The sequence below is a fragment of the Schistocerca piceifrons genome, chromosome 2, assembly GCF_021461385.2.
Source record: "Schistocerca piceifrons isolate TAMUIC-IGC-003096 chromosome 2, iqSchPice1.1, whole genome shotgun sequence".
In the NCBI taxonomy this organism is placed as follows: domain Eukaryota; kingdom Metazoa; phylum Arthropoda; class Insecta; order Orthoptera; family Acrididae; genus Schistocerca; species Schistocerca piceifrons.
In genome coordinates, this window is record NC_060139.1 from 701,739,165 (window position 1) to 701,755,960 (window position 16,796).

General features: G+C 36.1%; 1 protein-coding gene across 2 annotated transcripts in view; it reads right to left on the bottom strand.

Moving 5' to 3' along the window:
• The window catches only part of LOC124775098 (ralBP1-associated Eps domain-containing protein 2), a 136,410-nt gene that overhangs the window by 86,727 nt on the left and 32,887 nt on the right, over positions 1–16,796 (bottom strand). For both annotated transcript variants that reach the window (XM_047249915.1, XM_047249916.1), the window contains exons 4-7: positions 8,892–9,090; positions 6,852–7,086; positions 5,962–6,289; positions 2,867–2,959 (exon numbers count right to left, since the gene is read on the bottom strand). In XM_047249915.1, the coding sequence (XP_047105871.1) occupies positions 2,867–2,959; positions 5,962–6,289; positions 6,852–7,086; positions 8,892–9,090 (855 nt within the window). The remainder of the gene's footprint in view (positions 1–2,866; positions 2,960–5,961; positions 6,290–6,851; positions 7,087–8,891; positions 9,091–16,796) is intronic.

The following is a 16,796-nucleotide window of genomic DNA, read 5'->3' on the forward strand; positions in this document are numbered from 1 at the left end:
TAGGAAGCATGATGTAGTCAGCCAACAGCATCATTGTTAAGTAGTGGTAACACACAAGTTAATGGTTTAAATTAATATACACAGTGTTGCTACAAGAAAAGCAAAGCTTTCACATATAATATTGGTCTCCAAGGTTAATAAGCTGCAAGAGCAGCTAATCTTTCGCATATAATGTTGATCGTTTTTGCACTTGTTACACTTTAAGATATATCACACAAATGTGCCAGTAAAATTTTTAATAATGACATAAATGTCTGATCTTGGGTTCGAAATTCTTCTAAATGCCTTGTCATCAAAGAGCTGATTTTTAAATAAGAGTCAAACGCTCTGCGATTTAAGAAATTCATGGCAGATTCTCGCGCATAGTTCAACTTACGTAAAAGGATATTTACTTTGAAAGGAACACTTTTCAAACCAGCATTTGCAATATTTTTCTGTGACCTGTTAGAAATTGGTTCATTTCAGCAGTTGCCAGAGAGTGCCAGATAACAGGTGACATCCCACTTGCGCAGCTACCATCACGTAGGAAGCCCATATGTACGTACATGTAAAACATTGAAAGAGCTTACATTATGTTGTAAAAGCAGCAAGACATCACAAGATACTACAAGAGTATCAGAATTTCGTGAAGCATACTGAAATGTGCACATTTAAACTGCAACTTAAAGTGCACATTCGTATGTCTAGATTCGCAATGAGGTAGACCTCAACCTGACATTACGCTTTTCAGTGTGGTCTTCGGGGTGTAAATTTTCTTGGAACACCAGTACTGTATTATATCATGTTTGGTTCTTTATTGTGGCATAATGCCATATGTCCTAGAAGATGAAAATGTGCACTTGAAATGCAGTGAACAGTTGAAATTAGCCAGTACTGTGGAAAAACGTTTCATTTCAGATACATTGACTGCCTCTGCGGAAAAGGTTAATAAAGGCCAAATTTCTTTAACAAACAGACAAAAATAACTTGATTGTTCTGCAAGGCGATTAATGCTTGACTGTCAGAAAGATGGAAATAAAATAAAATCTGAAACTAATAAGATATGTTAGCCTTCCGTAATTATGTGAATGTATTTGAATTCACTTGATAGCCCCCGGCCACAGATATCGGTTTTGTTTTCATCTGGCATGAGAGTAAACAAAGGGGAAACAGCAAAATCACTAAATGTAAACACAGGTCACGTGGAGACTACCCACTATAGCTCATACTGCTCTGCGCATCAGCCCCGGATCTATGATATTTGTGAACTGGGTCAAAAAAAAATCAAATTTTCAAAAACATGTGCATCTTGTAGACTTTTACTGCCTCGAATTTTAAACTCGATTCAATTTCAGCTACAAATGGATTCAGGCAAACTGCAGTTTAAGTGTGCTACATGGTCCTGAAATGCCAAAGTATGCAGTATTAGATTCCCATGATTGGCAAAACGACGTAATTTCCTGCCCACTCACTACTCCCCTCCCCACTTTCACCACAGTTCTCAGCCAAGCTGGTATCACTGTTTCCCCTCTGATCCTTGTATAGTGCTAAGCTTGAGCAGCTGTGAAACAAACTGCAATATATAATAGGGTGCATCTCATATGTAACAACAACAACTAATACATCAATACGACTGCAAACAATACTCAGTCCAATTCACATACTTGCTCTCATCCCGACAGCTACCAACATCTGTTTATACATTTCCGCCTATGGGTCTTGCCGCTGTAACTTATTCTTGCAACAATAATTACAGTCAGTTTTTTTCGTTTGTTAGACACTACATTCTAGATAAATTTTCCTTCTTGTTTTGTCTGAATGTCAGCATCACATTCTAAAGCTGTTTAAAGGCTGGTAATGTTTTCACCCAGTATTCTATTATGTGAACAGTGACTGAATTTCTCACTTTCAATCCACTTAGTAAATCAGTACAGTCTGAAATAAAATATTTATCTGGTTTCAGAAACAAGTAATGACCTCCAATTAAAAAGTGGCATAATGTTTGTACACAGTATCCATACACGTGTGAGAACTTTTATTGCAAACCTGTTCAAATACAACAACGGTTCATAAGATGATAGAATTTTGTGCTATTTCCTCCCGTGTTTTAAAAGACTGACAAATTTTAAGCAGAGCAATAGACTGCTATAGTGCTAGTTCATAGTTCCACGCACATCCCTTGTACTAGCACCACGTGAGTCAAATGTCACATGATTGTTCAAGCACCATTAAGACTGTATCGAGATCGAGAGCTCTGTCATAACAGGACATCTCGAGCCTGTTTGAAGGCAAATATTATTTGCCCATCCCTGCCCTTCCAAATTCTTAAAAGTAAATTTGCACATGAGCTCACTAGCCAAAGCTTCATCTGTAAATGTGTGACGAGCCCTATGTACTCTATTAAACAATGTAAAAATTATAACCTATGCAGAAATAGTTTAATCTACGAATATAAGACAAACCTGTATTTTTTAAATGACGAATTGGGAAAAAAACCTTGTCTTATAATCTAATAAATATGATATGCTCAATGTCACAAATGCACGCTGTTCATCTTCAGCTGAAAATCTTGCTCAATGGTTCCATAATCAGTTTACGAATAATATGCCATATTTTCACAACATTCAACTGATTAAAATTGCCACATCCAAGAAAAGCAATCACCAAATTACTATTTAACAAAGATGTTAAATGTTACACACAACAAAAACAGTAATAGCACTGTGCAACTGTATCTATACATACTAAAGTGTACAACAACACAAACACAACACACACACACACACACACACACACACACACACACACACACACACACACACACTTTTATATGATGCTATAACAGCTGAGTAGCAATGGAACACATTAAAGTGGTCTCTTACTTTACCTGTTCAACAGCTGATTTATGGAAATCAAAATTCACTGGCTTTGGACCTGGAGATGATACAGAACTCGTGGGAGAGTCCACAAACTTTGTCCACTGCAAAAATGAAGCCAAATTAACTGAAATGTAGCTGTAGATCAATTACACCATTGCACACTGCTACAATCTATTGTTTCCATTCCTCAAAAATAGCATTTTGTGAACAATTATGAAAACTGATGCATTTTCCCATGAAGGAACTATTTATTCAAAGCAAAAGTATTTTAAATGCACTGGTGTTGATGTCAATGGAAATTTAGTGATTAACACTAACGTCTCGCACTTTGTTAAAAGTCACATGGATTAATAGTTAACATGTAATGATCTAACACCAAAATTATAATCAACTTCATTTAATTCGAGCAAACTTGGCGGACACATTCCTTTCAGTAAATTGTATATTTCATCTCTGTTCACCAGTCCCTAAAACAGTATGTCTCGTCTCTGATGTAGGACAAAGTTTTACTGTAAATAAGTAGTAAATAACATGTTCATATTTAAGAACATATTTCCATCATGTTTTAGATTTAAAGAACTGTGTCGATAATAATGCTGCTGCTTTTTATCTTTCTATATGAGAGGCACAACTTCTTGTCTATATTTATAACTTCTCTAAATTCTCCCTAAACATAGTATAGAGATATTATCTCAAATGCATTTCCTTTCTTGGCATCTGAAATTATATGACCATGCCCTAAGGTGATACAATTTCAGATGCCAAGAAAGGAATTGGATTTGAAATATTATCTCCACCCCATGTTTAGGGGGGAATATGGAGGATATGTTTATCAATTCAGCAACCTTACAATGATTTAAAAGCAGTCTTTCAGATTTGGGAAAAAGGAGATATTAATTATATGAACTAGTCATGTGGGGATGTACTGTTGAACTGCGAAATTTGTTACAGTCCATCATATTACAAAGTAATTCTTTCCTCAGTAAACACAATTCTCAAAAAGAATTCCATCACACATAAAATAGATACATATTATATAGGCAATACACAAAATGGCTTTAAAAAACCAAGTTGTGTGTGGCAATAACTGTAAGTATTAAGTGGAAAAAGGTAAAAAGCACATAAAAGATTCATGTAACAAAATATTTGTTTATTAGACTGTGTGTGTCAAGAACACACTTTTATTATTTTTCCCAGTCGCACCTCATTTTGCTATATTTTGTGAGCCTTAAACTGAGTTTTGTCACTTTCACAGCAGTCTTCTGCCCGACTCCCCCCCCCCCCTTCTCTCTCTCTCTCTCTCTCTCTCTCTCTCTCTCTCTCTCTCCCCCCCCCCCTCCCTCCCTCTCCCTCTCCCCCCCCTTCTCCATATAACACTCTACCTCAAAACTCATGCAGGTCTATAAAAATTTTACAACAGTGCCAGTCACCATTTACTATGATTGGCCGAGCACAACTTTTTACCATATCACACAATCCAGCTATCAACAACATATTCAATGCTCAAGTAACAATTTTGTCATTTTGTGTGTCTACACTTACCGATTGCTGGTACTCAAGCCTAACTTTTTTCATGAAGAACAGTTCTGTTTAACATTCTGGACATTTTTCCTGAAATTAATTGACCTTCATGTTGGCACAGATATTTTCTGTCTTGCATAAAATTTTATCAGTAAATTTGGTTGACTATCTACCTTTCCTTTCATCATGAATAACATTTCTTCTACCCTATATGAAATAAGGGAAAAGCAACCACTCATCTATAGTGGGTCAATGCATGGAGCACAGCAACACTTAACAGAAAACAGCCTTCACATTAGCTTCCAACCACCAGCTCTTTTTCCAGTAATACACACACATTCAAACACACCACCAATACATCCAAATGCATACTCCCATGGCTAGGGCACGGTTTTTCCATCCAAAAATTCATCATACCACAAGTCAAAGGATTTTTTACTTAAAATCATACACAATTAATTATGAACCAGTTTAGACCACTGTTTATACTTTCCTATGTAGAAAACTGATCCCAGCACAAATGTTGCCCATGGCGGGATTTAGAACAGATGCAGCCATTCTAGATTCATTTTTGAGAACAATAGTGCCCTAACTGGAGTCCACTGAATTGTGGTAACTCACATAAACAACAAAATAAATATCACTACTATCCATCGTCAAAAAATGTCTAGCATCGATTTTTGTTAAATTTCTTTCTTTACTCTCCATGCCCTAGCAGACTGCACCAAGAATGTAATTAAAGTTCAAAAAATACAGTCGCCAACATATCTGTTCCATACGGAACCAAACGTGATAGACTGTATTACTTCACAAACATTTCACACTAAAAAAAAAGAAACAAATTTGTTATTCTAACAAACAATACTCCACTAATGCAGTACATTTTGTATAAAAGAGAGTGCACAGATAGCTGAAGGTTTCTATCAGTAACTCACTGCTTTGTGAATACAAATACATTTAAAATTAACATCTTTAGTCGCCATGAATAACTCTGAATTAGCAAACTGATTATAGTAAACAATAAACATGCACATACTTCATTGGGCCCAGGTCATCTTTTCAGGCTAGAAAGATGATCTACTACAGACAAGATGTAAAATTCAAAGTTAATTTTGGGGAAAACTTTATTTTTATTTTTTTTTATTTTATTTTTTTAATATTACTACTTTCTAATGCCATTAATGTCTGAACATGTGTTCAAATATTTTTACTTCAAACAGAGGATGGGCTGTCTTTACATTAAATAAGTAATCTCTTCAGCAGCGACAATAGTGATTCACAGAAGTTAAACAAATACAAATCATTATCACTTGTTTGCAATTAGAACCTTGCTTCTCCCGATCAAGACTAACACTTTGATGCTGTCCCTCCAATTTTGCATAAGCATCTCGACAGTTGTCATATTATCTGAAAACTGTTCCAAATGTGGAGATAGAAACCAAAACATTCAAGTCTCCATCTGTAATATAAAATATTTGTAAATATTAACATCTTCAGCAGGAAACACTTTACCTTCATTCAAGTCTCCATCTGTAATATAAATATCTGTAAATATTAACATCTTCAGCAGGAAACACTTTACCTTACTAACGTCCTTGTTACTTCCCCGTAGTGGTGAATCGGTGTCACCACCTGCTGATGGTGATGGGCTGGGAGGGCTGTCTGCAGAAACCAATGTTGTCGTCGGCTCAGGTACAGGTACCACTGTAGGGGGTGGAACTGAAGTAACTTGTACAGGTGCTTGCGGGGGTGCTAAAGGCTGTGTCACCGATGCCGGGAGTGGTGGAGCCAAAGTAGGTGGTAAACAGTCTGGCAGATCTATGTTATTACGCCGGAGTACAACAAGGTGCATTGCTGTGTTGAATTCCTCAATAGAGAGAGCACCATCCTTTGTTACATCAGCGAGTTGCCTGTGCACACATTAAGTTAATTAAGAAGGCTCACTAACTATAATTTACAAAACAAATGTTGTGATCTACAGAGATACATCACAAACTATATAAGGACTGTCAAGTTTTAAAAGGCAGAAATAACTTTTTAGTGAGTAACAATCCATCACTTAAGAACTTTACAGAGATAAGGACTGGAAGTTTGGACAAAAATAATGGCATATGTTGGATGAGTGGTAAAATCATGTATAAAATTCAAAGCAAGTTTTTTCCTACAAAGTTTGGTCCTATAAAGTTTGGTCAATGTAGTAAATGTTGTAGCTGGTTAAACAGTTAATTTGAAAATAGTTATAATCTCAAATCACAAAAAATTAGTATAGAGAAAGTACTAGTACACTGCTAATACTGACAACCACACAGAAAAAATGAAAAATCAACACTTTCAAATTTTCTTGTTGATTTAACAACAACTCAGCAATGGTAATACTTTCCCACGTGACCTTTCTGGGAAGACAAAATTTTTGTCACAAATTAGTTTTCTGATTTATTAGTAATGTCAATTTTTAAGAGCGTGCTGACTTACCATATCTTTCTCAGCTCATGAACAGGTAACCTTGATTTTTCAAAGAAAAGACGTGCAACAGAACCAGCAACCAATCCTGCAGGATCTGGTTGCAGTGAAAGGAATTGAGCAGTGTAGTATTCTCGTTGCTCTTCAGTGATTGTCCACACCTCTGATGGGTCACCATCATCATCACTGCTATGGCGGTCCGATGACTCCTCTTCAGTCCCGAGTAACTGTCGTTGTTCTTCACATACTATTTTTAATCAGAAAATAAAATTTTTATCTGAATATAAAAACTCCTCACAATTTTAGTTTTCACAAATCACCAATTAAAGCAGTGAGCAGGGACTGCTTAGATATAGCTGTAAATAGTGTGTTAATATTTTTGGGTGCTCTGAACCTGCAAACAACGGTTTTCATTATTTGGTTTGATACACAGAGCCTCAAGAAAAAGATGTGATACAGTATGTACACTTTTCTCCTACTAGTATTACAAATGTAGATGACAGTCCTACAGTAATGAGGAGCTATAGCAGAGCACATCTACCATTTCTCTGATTAAAGCTTAACTAGTAGCTGTGTGCATTAAATCACACCAGTGTGCTCACTGACTGCAGTCATCCTATTGGTAACCTTAGCCACCATCCAAACAGCAAAATAGCTCTAAACGTGGTTTTCAACATTATATGCCGCAGTTTAAAGACTGAAGGTCTCTTCTCATTATATATCTCTTAAAAGAAATTAGTTTAACGATCACTGGAACACTTTTTTGCGTTGTAGAGCAACAATTTTCATGTTTTCTACCTGTTCCACTTATGCAAGGTAATGTGTAAGTGAAAAGTTTCATATCACAAGTGTACAGCAGGTATTCTGCATGTTAGAACTTAATTGTTGTCGTTCTGTCATTACAGTTCTGAGAAAACTTCATCAGTGATCAATTTGAGCTCTTACAAATACCAACAACATTCACAGATGGAATCGGCAGTTTGAAGAAACAGAATGTGTGTGCAAAGCAAGAATTACTGTCCAGCCACATGTATTAGCACAAAAGTTGAGATAATTCACCTTTTGTTTGAACTTGGTCCATGGAAATCAACACATGAAGTCACTAGGGAGCAGCAAATGCTACAAACAACATTTGGCATGTTCTCAAAACAAAACTGAAATGTATATTTCTAATGTGCTCTGCCAGTGATTACATATAGGCTTCAGAATGTACGGTGTGAAACAGATATCACTTAGATGATGATTGTGTGGCCAAGGGAAGCCATACAGAACAGTAAACAGTTTTGAACTGTCCTTATATTCTCTGTAATTCTGTATCACATGCACTACATAGTTATAACTGTTATATTCATTGACAACCGGTTGCTTACAGACCATCTAACACAGAAAAAGAATTCAAGAATGCATCAGATAGTGACATGTGTTCTTTTCACAACAGCACACTGCACTACTACCTCAGACGCCTTTTACCACAGCCAATTTACCTGTGGTTGGAAACCTAACTGTTGTGATTAGTTTCAGTGTTATTTGATACATGTGCATTAACAGTTAACTCCTCCAGACTGTCAGAAGTTAGCAGTGAAAGTTCAAAGAAAATTAATACAAGCACTATGATCCTGTGAAATAAATTCAGTGCTGCACTTTAACAGCAAGTGTATAAATGTATCCAGCTGGAATCACAAAGCTGCTGCTGCCACAACCATTCTGACAGTGCGAGTAATGGTATACTGCAAACATCACCTTTACCATGTTCAACTACAAACAAATGACAATCAAGTTTTTTATTGTTTCCAGTATAGTTTTTTATGGAATGTTGTCACTAATGTAATTTTATGTGAAATTTCAGCTACAGTACAGACTCAGTTGAAATTTAACATGTCAAATTTATGAATGACTTTACAGGGAAAAATCAAATATTATACTAATTGTGCAGGTACAGAGTGCATCAGAGTTTTAAAATTAAAATTATGTCCACTGCCTGCTGTAATGCATGCACAGAAATAAATGTATGATAAACGTTAAGAAGAGTTATATTCACTGAAAGAAACACACCTATTCCATGCCACTGTGCAGCTGCTGCCCAGTTACGCTCCTGTACACTGTTAGTGGGGGTAGGAGAGTCACTGGCTGTGCTTGATGCTTCTGGTGATCGACTCTTCTGTCCACTTGATAGTGACAGAGCACGTCCATTATGAGTTGGAGAATGCCTCCCAATCACCTCACTATTGCAAGCCATTCTCCCAGCAGCCACCTGTTCAGACACACATAGAGGTTCACTTGAAAGCCACATGCACAACTTTGCATAGTTAACTATGCTCTCTGACAATTTAACAGCCTTTACAGTATATATCCTTGGTTTTATCACCCACATACAACCTTGAATATCTTTAAATGCTTGCAATGAACTGTGCGTTGTGTGTCAATTTAAGCATAATAACAAGTCATAGAAATTGCAAAAATATTTCACTTCAGACTCGGAACATTGTGTGTGTGTGTGTGTGTGTGTGTGTGTGTGTGTGTGTAGGGGGAGGGGGGAGGAGTTGAAAACAAATGATAAATCCAGAAAAGTACGGGTGGTGATGCTGGTGGCGGCAGCAGCAGCAGCAGCGGAGGTGGTGACCAGTCCACGAGCTTTTGTAATGAAGTGATTAAAAATTTAGTAATGAAAGTAATTTTGTGAAAAATAAAATGGGAGTTAATACTCTTTAGATTAAAGGAGTATGAAAATTAAATGTCTCTCTGAAGCTTACAGCACTACTTCATGATGCCTCTAAGGGCCAACTGTATAATACAGTTAATCTTAGATTCGGGTCAAAAAATTAACTCTAGTCAAACTGAACTCAAAAATCTGTACTGTATGAACATAAAGTACAGTTTTTTTTTTTTTTTTTGAACTGTGATTAATTTTGAATAGCAAAATTCATGGATCAAGTCAAGTTCAACTGTAGTTATCAGTTCACAACCTATCAACAGTAATGGTTAAGGAAAACATCAGCAATGTAAGTAACTAGAGCAGATAATTTCTCCAACAAGAATTTGGAAAATCTGATCTAACTGTAATGAACAGTACTTTTATGGATTTCAACAACAGCCAATTAAGACTGAACATCTTTCTCAAAGCTGCTCTCTCGGTTTGAACAGCAGTAATTACACACACACACACGCACACACACACACACACACACACACACACACAGTTTTAAACTATACACAATCCAGTGCTCACCGACGGTCAATCTACCAAATTCCCAAATTGCTCAAAGTGCAGTGATGAATGAAATTCTTTAGCACTTGCAGGTAAATAAGCAATGACATCTTTAACAGTCAGTAAGCAGACAATACAGATGTATACCTCTACTGCAAGGTATACTGGTAGTTTCTTTAGCACTGTATATCAATAGCTCTAAAACATGGAAATTGTTTGGAACTTTCGTACATACTGAAATCTGCCTAAATCAGTAGCTAATACCTGTAATAATTATTATGGCATCATACTCAGCAACCAGCTGAAAGCCTGATACAATGAGATGGTCTGCAACAGCTTTTGTTCATGGTTGTGATCCATTAACTGCCAAATGATGAATTCGCTACAGAACTGATCACAAATAAACTTATGAAAACATTATGCTATGAAACCATATTGCCTGAACATGTCACTTGTTGTTCTTGCATTCTAGGCCACTGTGGTGCAGCATTTTAATTGCAACAAGCTTAAGTGCTAAAATGAATGGTGAGTGGCTACTAGCCTGTTGTTGCCTTTCTACTGATTAAACTTTAGCAGTTTCTACGATGATTTTACTGCATATTTTATCAAGAGGCTTCTCATTTGGCTTTATGAGGCCAAGAGGCTCCCGTTCCAGTCCAAACCTTTCTACAAAAAAAAAAAAAAAAAAAAAAAAAAAAAATAATAATAATAATAATAATTTAGGTGACTGTGACTCACATTAGTAGCCACTGACACTCATCACTACACCACAAAGGTAGGAGACACTTAAAGAGCTGAGAATTATATTGTTCTTTTCATTAATTATTCTGATGAGTCTACTGAGAATGGTACTGAGTTCCAAAAAAATCCACGCCTAGTTCACAAAAGAGTGAATCTATTCTTGGAATTACATGATAAACAATTTAGACAGTATGAGATTTTCACTCTGCAGCGGAGTGTGCGCTGATATGAAACTTCCTGGCAGATTAAAACTGTGTGCCGGACTGAGACTCTAACTCGGGACCTTTGCCTTTTGCTCTACCCAAGCAAACACCCCATCCTCGCAGCTTTATACCTGCCAGAATCTAGAGCACTTTCCCGGGAAAGGCAAAGGACCCGAGTTCGAGTCTTGGTCCAGCACACAGTTTTAATCTGCCACAAAGTTTCAAAATGGTTCAAACGGCTCTAAGCACTACAGGACTTAACAATCGAGGTAATCAGTCCATAGACTTAGAACTACTTAAACCTAACTAACCTAAGGACATCACACACATCCATGCCCGAGGCAGGATTCGAGCCTGCAACCGTAGCAGCAGCACGGTTCCGGACTGAAGCGCCTAGAACCGCTCAGCCACAGCGGCCAGCTGCCGGGAAGTTTCAATTTAGACAGTGTCTTGGACAAAATCACTAAAGTAATTAAAACTAAGACAGACAAATGTTGTGCACGAAAGCCTTCTTGGTCCTTTGTTTATGTCGTCATGACATTTTTAAAATTTTCTGTCACAATTTATCAGCATTTTTTGTCAAATAAAGTCGGCAATGGCTTCCTTTCATGCTTTTACTTTGTTGGTAATAAGTATTTTATCAGTTTTTGCCTCCATTTATGTCCTAACACTGGGCAACGATGATTTTCAGCAACAAATCTTTTTTGCTGTAAAGAAGATTGAGAAGTGTGCCCTCTTCTGCTTGTTATTTTTCACCTTTAAAACATGAAGCCTTCAATAATAAATGTGTGTAACAATTAATATCTGTGAGCAAAGCCTGAGATTCATGTCAACAGCCGATTTAATGGAGTTGCCTAGTATGTTTGGAGGAGGAGAAGACTGGTGTTTAACAGCTCGTCAACACAGAGGCCATTACAGATGGCTCACAAGATCAGATTAGGGAAGTAGAGAGAAGAAAGTAGGCCACGTCATTCCAAAGGAATCCTCCCAGTATTTGCCTCAAATGACTTAGGGAGATCAAGGAAAACCTAAATCTGGATGGCTGGATGTGGCTTTGAACCATCGTCCTCCCAAATGAGAGTGCAGTGTGCACTAACCACTGTGTAACTTTGCTTGATCCTAGTATGTTCCATATTAATTTAGATCAATACTGAACATAGATCATTTGATACAAGTTTAGTATTACAAAATATAGCACATTCATAAACTAGGTTCATTTTCTGAACTAAGGTCCAAATTGATCCACTGTCAATGACATTTATACAATCACCATAAGTGTTGGTACTTAACAACTAGAAACTAAAGTTTTGTCATAACTGCACAAAAAGTCAAGTTCTGTTTCTTCCCATCTCCTCTTATAGGCTTAAGCTTGCAGTGTGTAAGAAATTTTAATGTATCACTATTCCTGCACCTTTTTAACTATTTAGTGAGGTATATTCACTGGAATAAAGTTATAAAACTACAATCCAACATCATGGTAGTGCCTCTATCACTTCATTACTCTGCAAAGTACTTATTTTCTGGCTAGTCTAGGTATTCACTGCAAAATAGCAAACCACACTGCAACATAAAATCTCACCGTAATATTCTGTTCACCTGTGAGATTACAATAACAATAAGGTGCACTATGTAGGCTATGAGAATAGACTACTGTATCCCATGAAAGGACCAACAAACAATTAGTATCATGAAAGGAATGCGAGCAGGCAGATCAAGTAATAACTTTAGGGTGAATTGCATCAATGTCACTGACTGTAGATCAATTTTTACGTTATCTCAGAAACAGAATTCAGTTCAGGAATCCATTCTGTTGTGTATCACTCAAATTGGATCAATTGTATGATGTTTGGTGATGATCTACATAAACACAAACACACTTGTTAGAACTTCTAAAATCAGCTATCAGAATGATTAGTGTTCTTCAACCAAATATTAATGGTACATTACAGATACATGCTATTTATTATTGATGGTGTCATGCTGTATAGAGGGCGGAAAGTAAGTGTCAAACTGTGTGCTCTTCAAAACTTCTCCACAGCTGAAACAGATTTATTGTTGGAAATCTTATTGTAGTAACTGCACTCTGAGTCAAACTTAAAATAACTCTGCATTCTCCACACGAACAAAGAACGCCAGAGGCAAAAGAAGAGAAATATGGAAAAAAATTCAGAGAGCTGATCTGGGTTTGAAGCAAAGATTCTCTGGGCAATTATTCAAGATGCAAGCACTGAACTACTGAAATAATCTTCAATCGAAATTAGCTGATAAATATTACTGTGCTAAATGAAGCACATTTGTATAACACTATCTCTGTTCATCAATAAGCATGCAGTTGTCATATCAGTTTCAGCTCATGTTTGGTAGTTAAAAATTTAATACAAACTGTGTAGTTGCTGCCATTTGAGCCTAAAGAGCATTTTTGTGAGAGGTATTCATTCATTATTGTCTGATTTCATACTTCATATACTGAACTGTTCACTGCAAATATTCCACATTTCTCTTCCTTACATCGCCATTCAATTAATCACATTAATTATAAATCACCTTCAAGAATTGTTATGAAATCAGTTATTGTCTGCACTCATTACTTATACAGCCAGTACTTTCCATAATCTAACCTTACAGGTCTAAAAAAATATTTTTAAGTTTAATAGTGGGGAGAGGTGTGTTCACATATTTACTAACATTTTTTATGCTAGTAACAACTCCTAAATCATTTTCATCTTGCACTAGTTCAAAATGAAAGCACTGTTTTGTAGTGTCACTAGGTTGTGAACTGACTATTACACACAAACTTTGTTTTATCTGTGAAATTTAGACAATCAAAGCTGACCCTACTCCATGGTGATATAATCTGATTGGTTGGTTGCAGGTTACTGGACTAAACAGCTAGATGATCAGTCCCTTGGTCAAGAGATAGTTCATCTGGAGTTAGTACACACACACACACACACACACACACACACACACACACACACACACACACATCCTTGTTCCATAGATCATAAATACAACATTTCCTAATGATGTGGAACATGTTATTTTAACATAAGTTTTCTTTACACAAAATAATTAATTAATTAATTTTCTCCGTTACTACTTCATATCTAAGAATTCATCTATTGAGTAGAAGGAATTGTCATTAAGAAAATCTTTTAATTTGCTTTTAAATGTTGGTTGGCTATCTGTCAGGCTTTTAATACTATTTAGCAAATGACCAAAGATTGTTGTGGCAGCATAATTCACCCCTTTCTGTGCCAAAGCGAAATTTAATCCAGAATAGTGAATATCATTGTTTCTTCTAGTGTTGTAGCTATGCACTTCACTGTTATTTTTGAATTGGGATGGGTTATCAATAACAAATCTCATAAGTGAATATATGTATTGCGAAGGTACTGTGAATATCCCGAATTCCTTAAATAAATGCCTGCAAGGTGATCTTAGGTGGGCTCCAGCTATTATTCTGATTACATGTTTTGTGCAATGAATACCTTCTCTCTTAATGATTAATTGCCCCAAAATATGATGCCATATGAAAGCAGTGTATGAAAACAGGCATAGTAGGCTAATTTACTGATATGTTTATCACCAAAATTTGCAATAACCCTAATAGCATAAGTAGTTGAACCTAACCATTTCAGCAGATCATCAATGTGTTTCTTCCAATTTCTTATCAATGCACACACCCTGAAATTTTGATATTCTACCTTACCAACAGACTTGCGTTCATAGTCTATATTTATCAATGGTCTTATGCCACTTACTGTACAGAATTGTATAAACTGTGTTTTCTCAAAATTTTGTGACAGTCCATTTGCAGAGAACCACTTAATAATTTTCTGAAAGACATTATTTGCAATTTCCTCAGCTGATTCTTGCTTCTTGGGTGTGATTACTATACTTGTATCATCAGCAAAAAGAACTAACTTTGCATCTTCATGAATATAGAGTGGCAGGTCATTAATATATATTAAGACCAATAAGGGACCCAAGACTGAACCCTGTGGGACATCATTCTTGATGCCTCCCCAGTTACAGGACTCTGCTGGTTTTTGTAGACTATCTGTACTGTTAATTTCAACCTTCTGCATTCTTCCAGTTAAGTATGAATTAAACCATTTGTGCACTGTTCCACTCATACCACAATAATTAAGTTTATCTAGAAGAATTTCATGTTTCACACAATCAAAAGCCTTTGAGAGATCACAAAATATCCCAATGGGTGATGTTCGGTTATTCATTGCATTTAATATTTGATCAGTGAAAGCATATATAGCATTTTCTGTTGAAAAGCCTTTCTGAAAACCAAACTGACATTTTGTTAGGACTTCATTTTTACAAATATTTGATGCTACCCTTGAATACATTACTTTTTCAAGAATTTTGGATAAAGCTGTCAGAAGTGAGATTGGGTGGTAGTTGTTAGCATCAGATCTATCCCCTTTTTTATGCAATGGTTTAACAATAGCATATTTCAGTTCATCTGGAAAAATTCCCTGTTTCAGTGAGCTACAATATTTGTGGCTGAGAATCCTACTTATTTGTTGGGAACAAGCTTTTAATACTCTGTTGGAAATGCCATCAATTCGATGTGAACTTTTACATTTGAGTGAATTTATTATTTTCATAATTTCAGTAGGAGAGGTGGACTGAATTTAAATTTTATCAAATTGCATAGGTACTGCCTTTTTCATATACTGCCTTGCATTTTCTAATGAATAGCTGGAACCTATTTTCTCTACAACACCTAAAAATGATTATTAAAAATGTTTTCTACTTCTGACTTCTTGTTAACAAACTTTTCATTGTGTCTGATAGAACTACAGTCTTTCTGTGCTCTCGGTTGCCCTGTTTCCCTTTTCACAATATTTCACATTGTTTTAATTTTATTATTAGATGTGCTAATCTCAGATATAATGCACATATTTCTGGACTTTTTAATAACTTTTCTTAATACAGTGCAGTAGTTTTTATAATGCTTCATTGTTTCGGGATCATTACTCCTCCTAGCTATAAGATACATTTCCCTTTTCTGTTTACAAGACTTTTTATCCCTTTAGTAAGCCATGGCTTTTTACATGGTTTCTAACAATTATATTTCACAGTTTTCATAAGGAAACTGTTTTCAAATATACTCAACAAAGGCCTCATGAAATAGGTTAAATTTTAAATTAGCATCATGTTCCCTGTACACCTCATCCCAGTCTAAATGTTGCAAGCTTTCCCTAAAATCTTTAAGTGTTAAATCGCCATGGAATGCACTATTTTGGAGGACTGTTTTGCATTACTGTATGGAGCTATACCATATACTGTAACTAGCTGTGCATCATGATCAGACAGACCATTCTTAACAGGAAAAGTTTTTTGATTAAATTTATCTTGGTCTATGAAAACATTATCTATCCGTGTTCTGCTTTCCTGTACCACCCGAGTAGGAAAATCAATAACTGATGTCCAATTGAAAGAACCAAGTAACACTTCAAGGTCAAGCATTCTATCTGACTCTTTCCGAAAATCTACATTGAAATCTCCACAAACAATAATTTGCTTTCCTTTGTCCGACAGGCAGCACAACAAAGAATCAAAGTTTTTCAAAAATATTTGAAAATTTCCCAATGGGGACTTATACACGGCTACAATTATAAACGCGCCTTTATTTAGTTTAAGCTCACATGCACATGCTTCTATGTGTTGCTCCACGCAAAATTTTTTAGTTTCCAAATTTTTCACACTATGACTGATTTTAACATATCGTGATGTAAGCTAGACATTGATTGAATTATGAATGTTTGTTGGTGCGGTAAAATC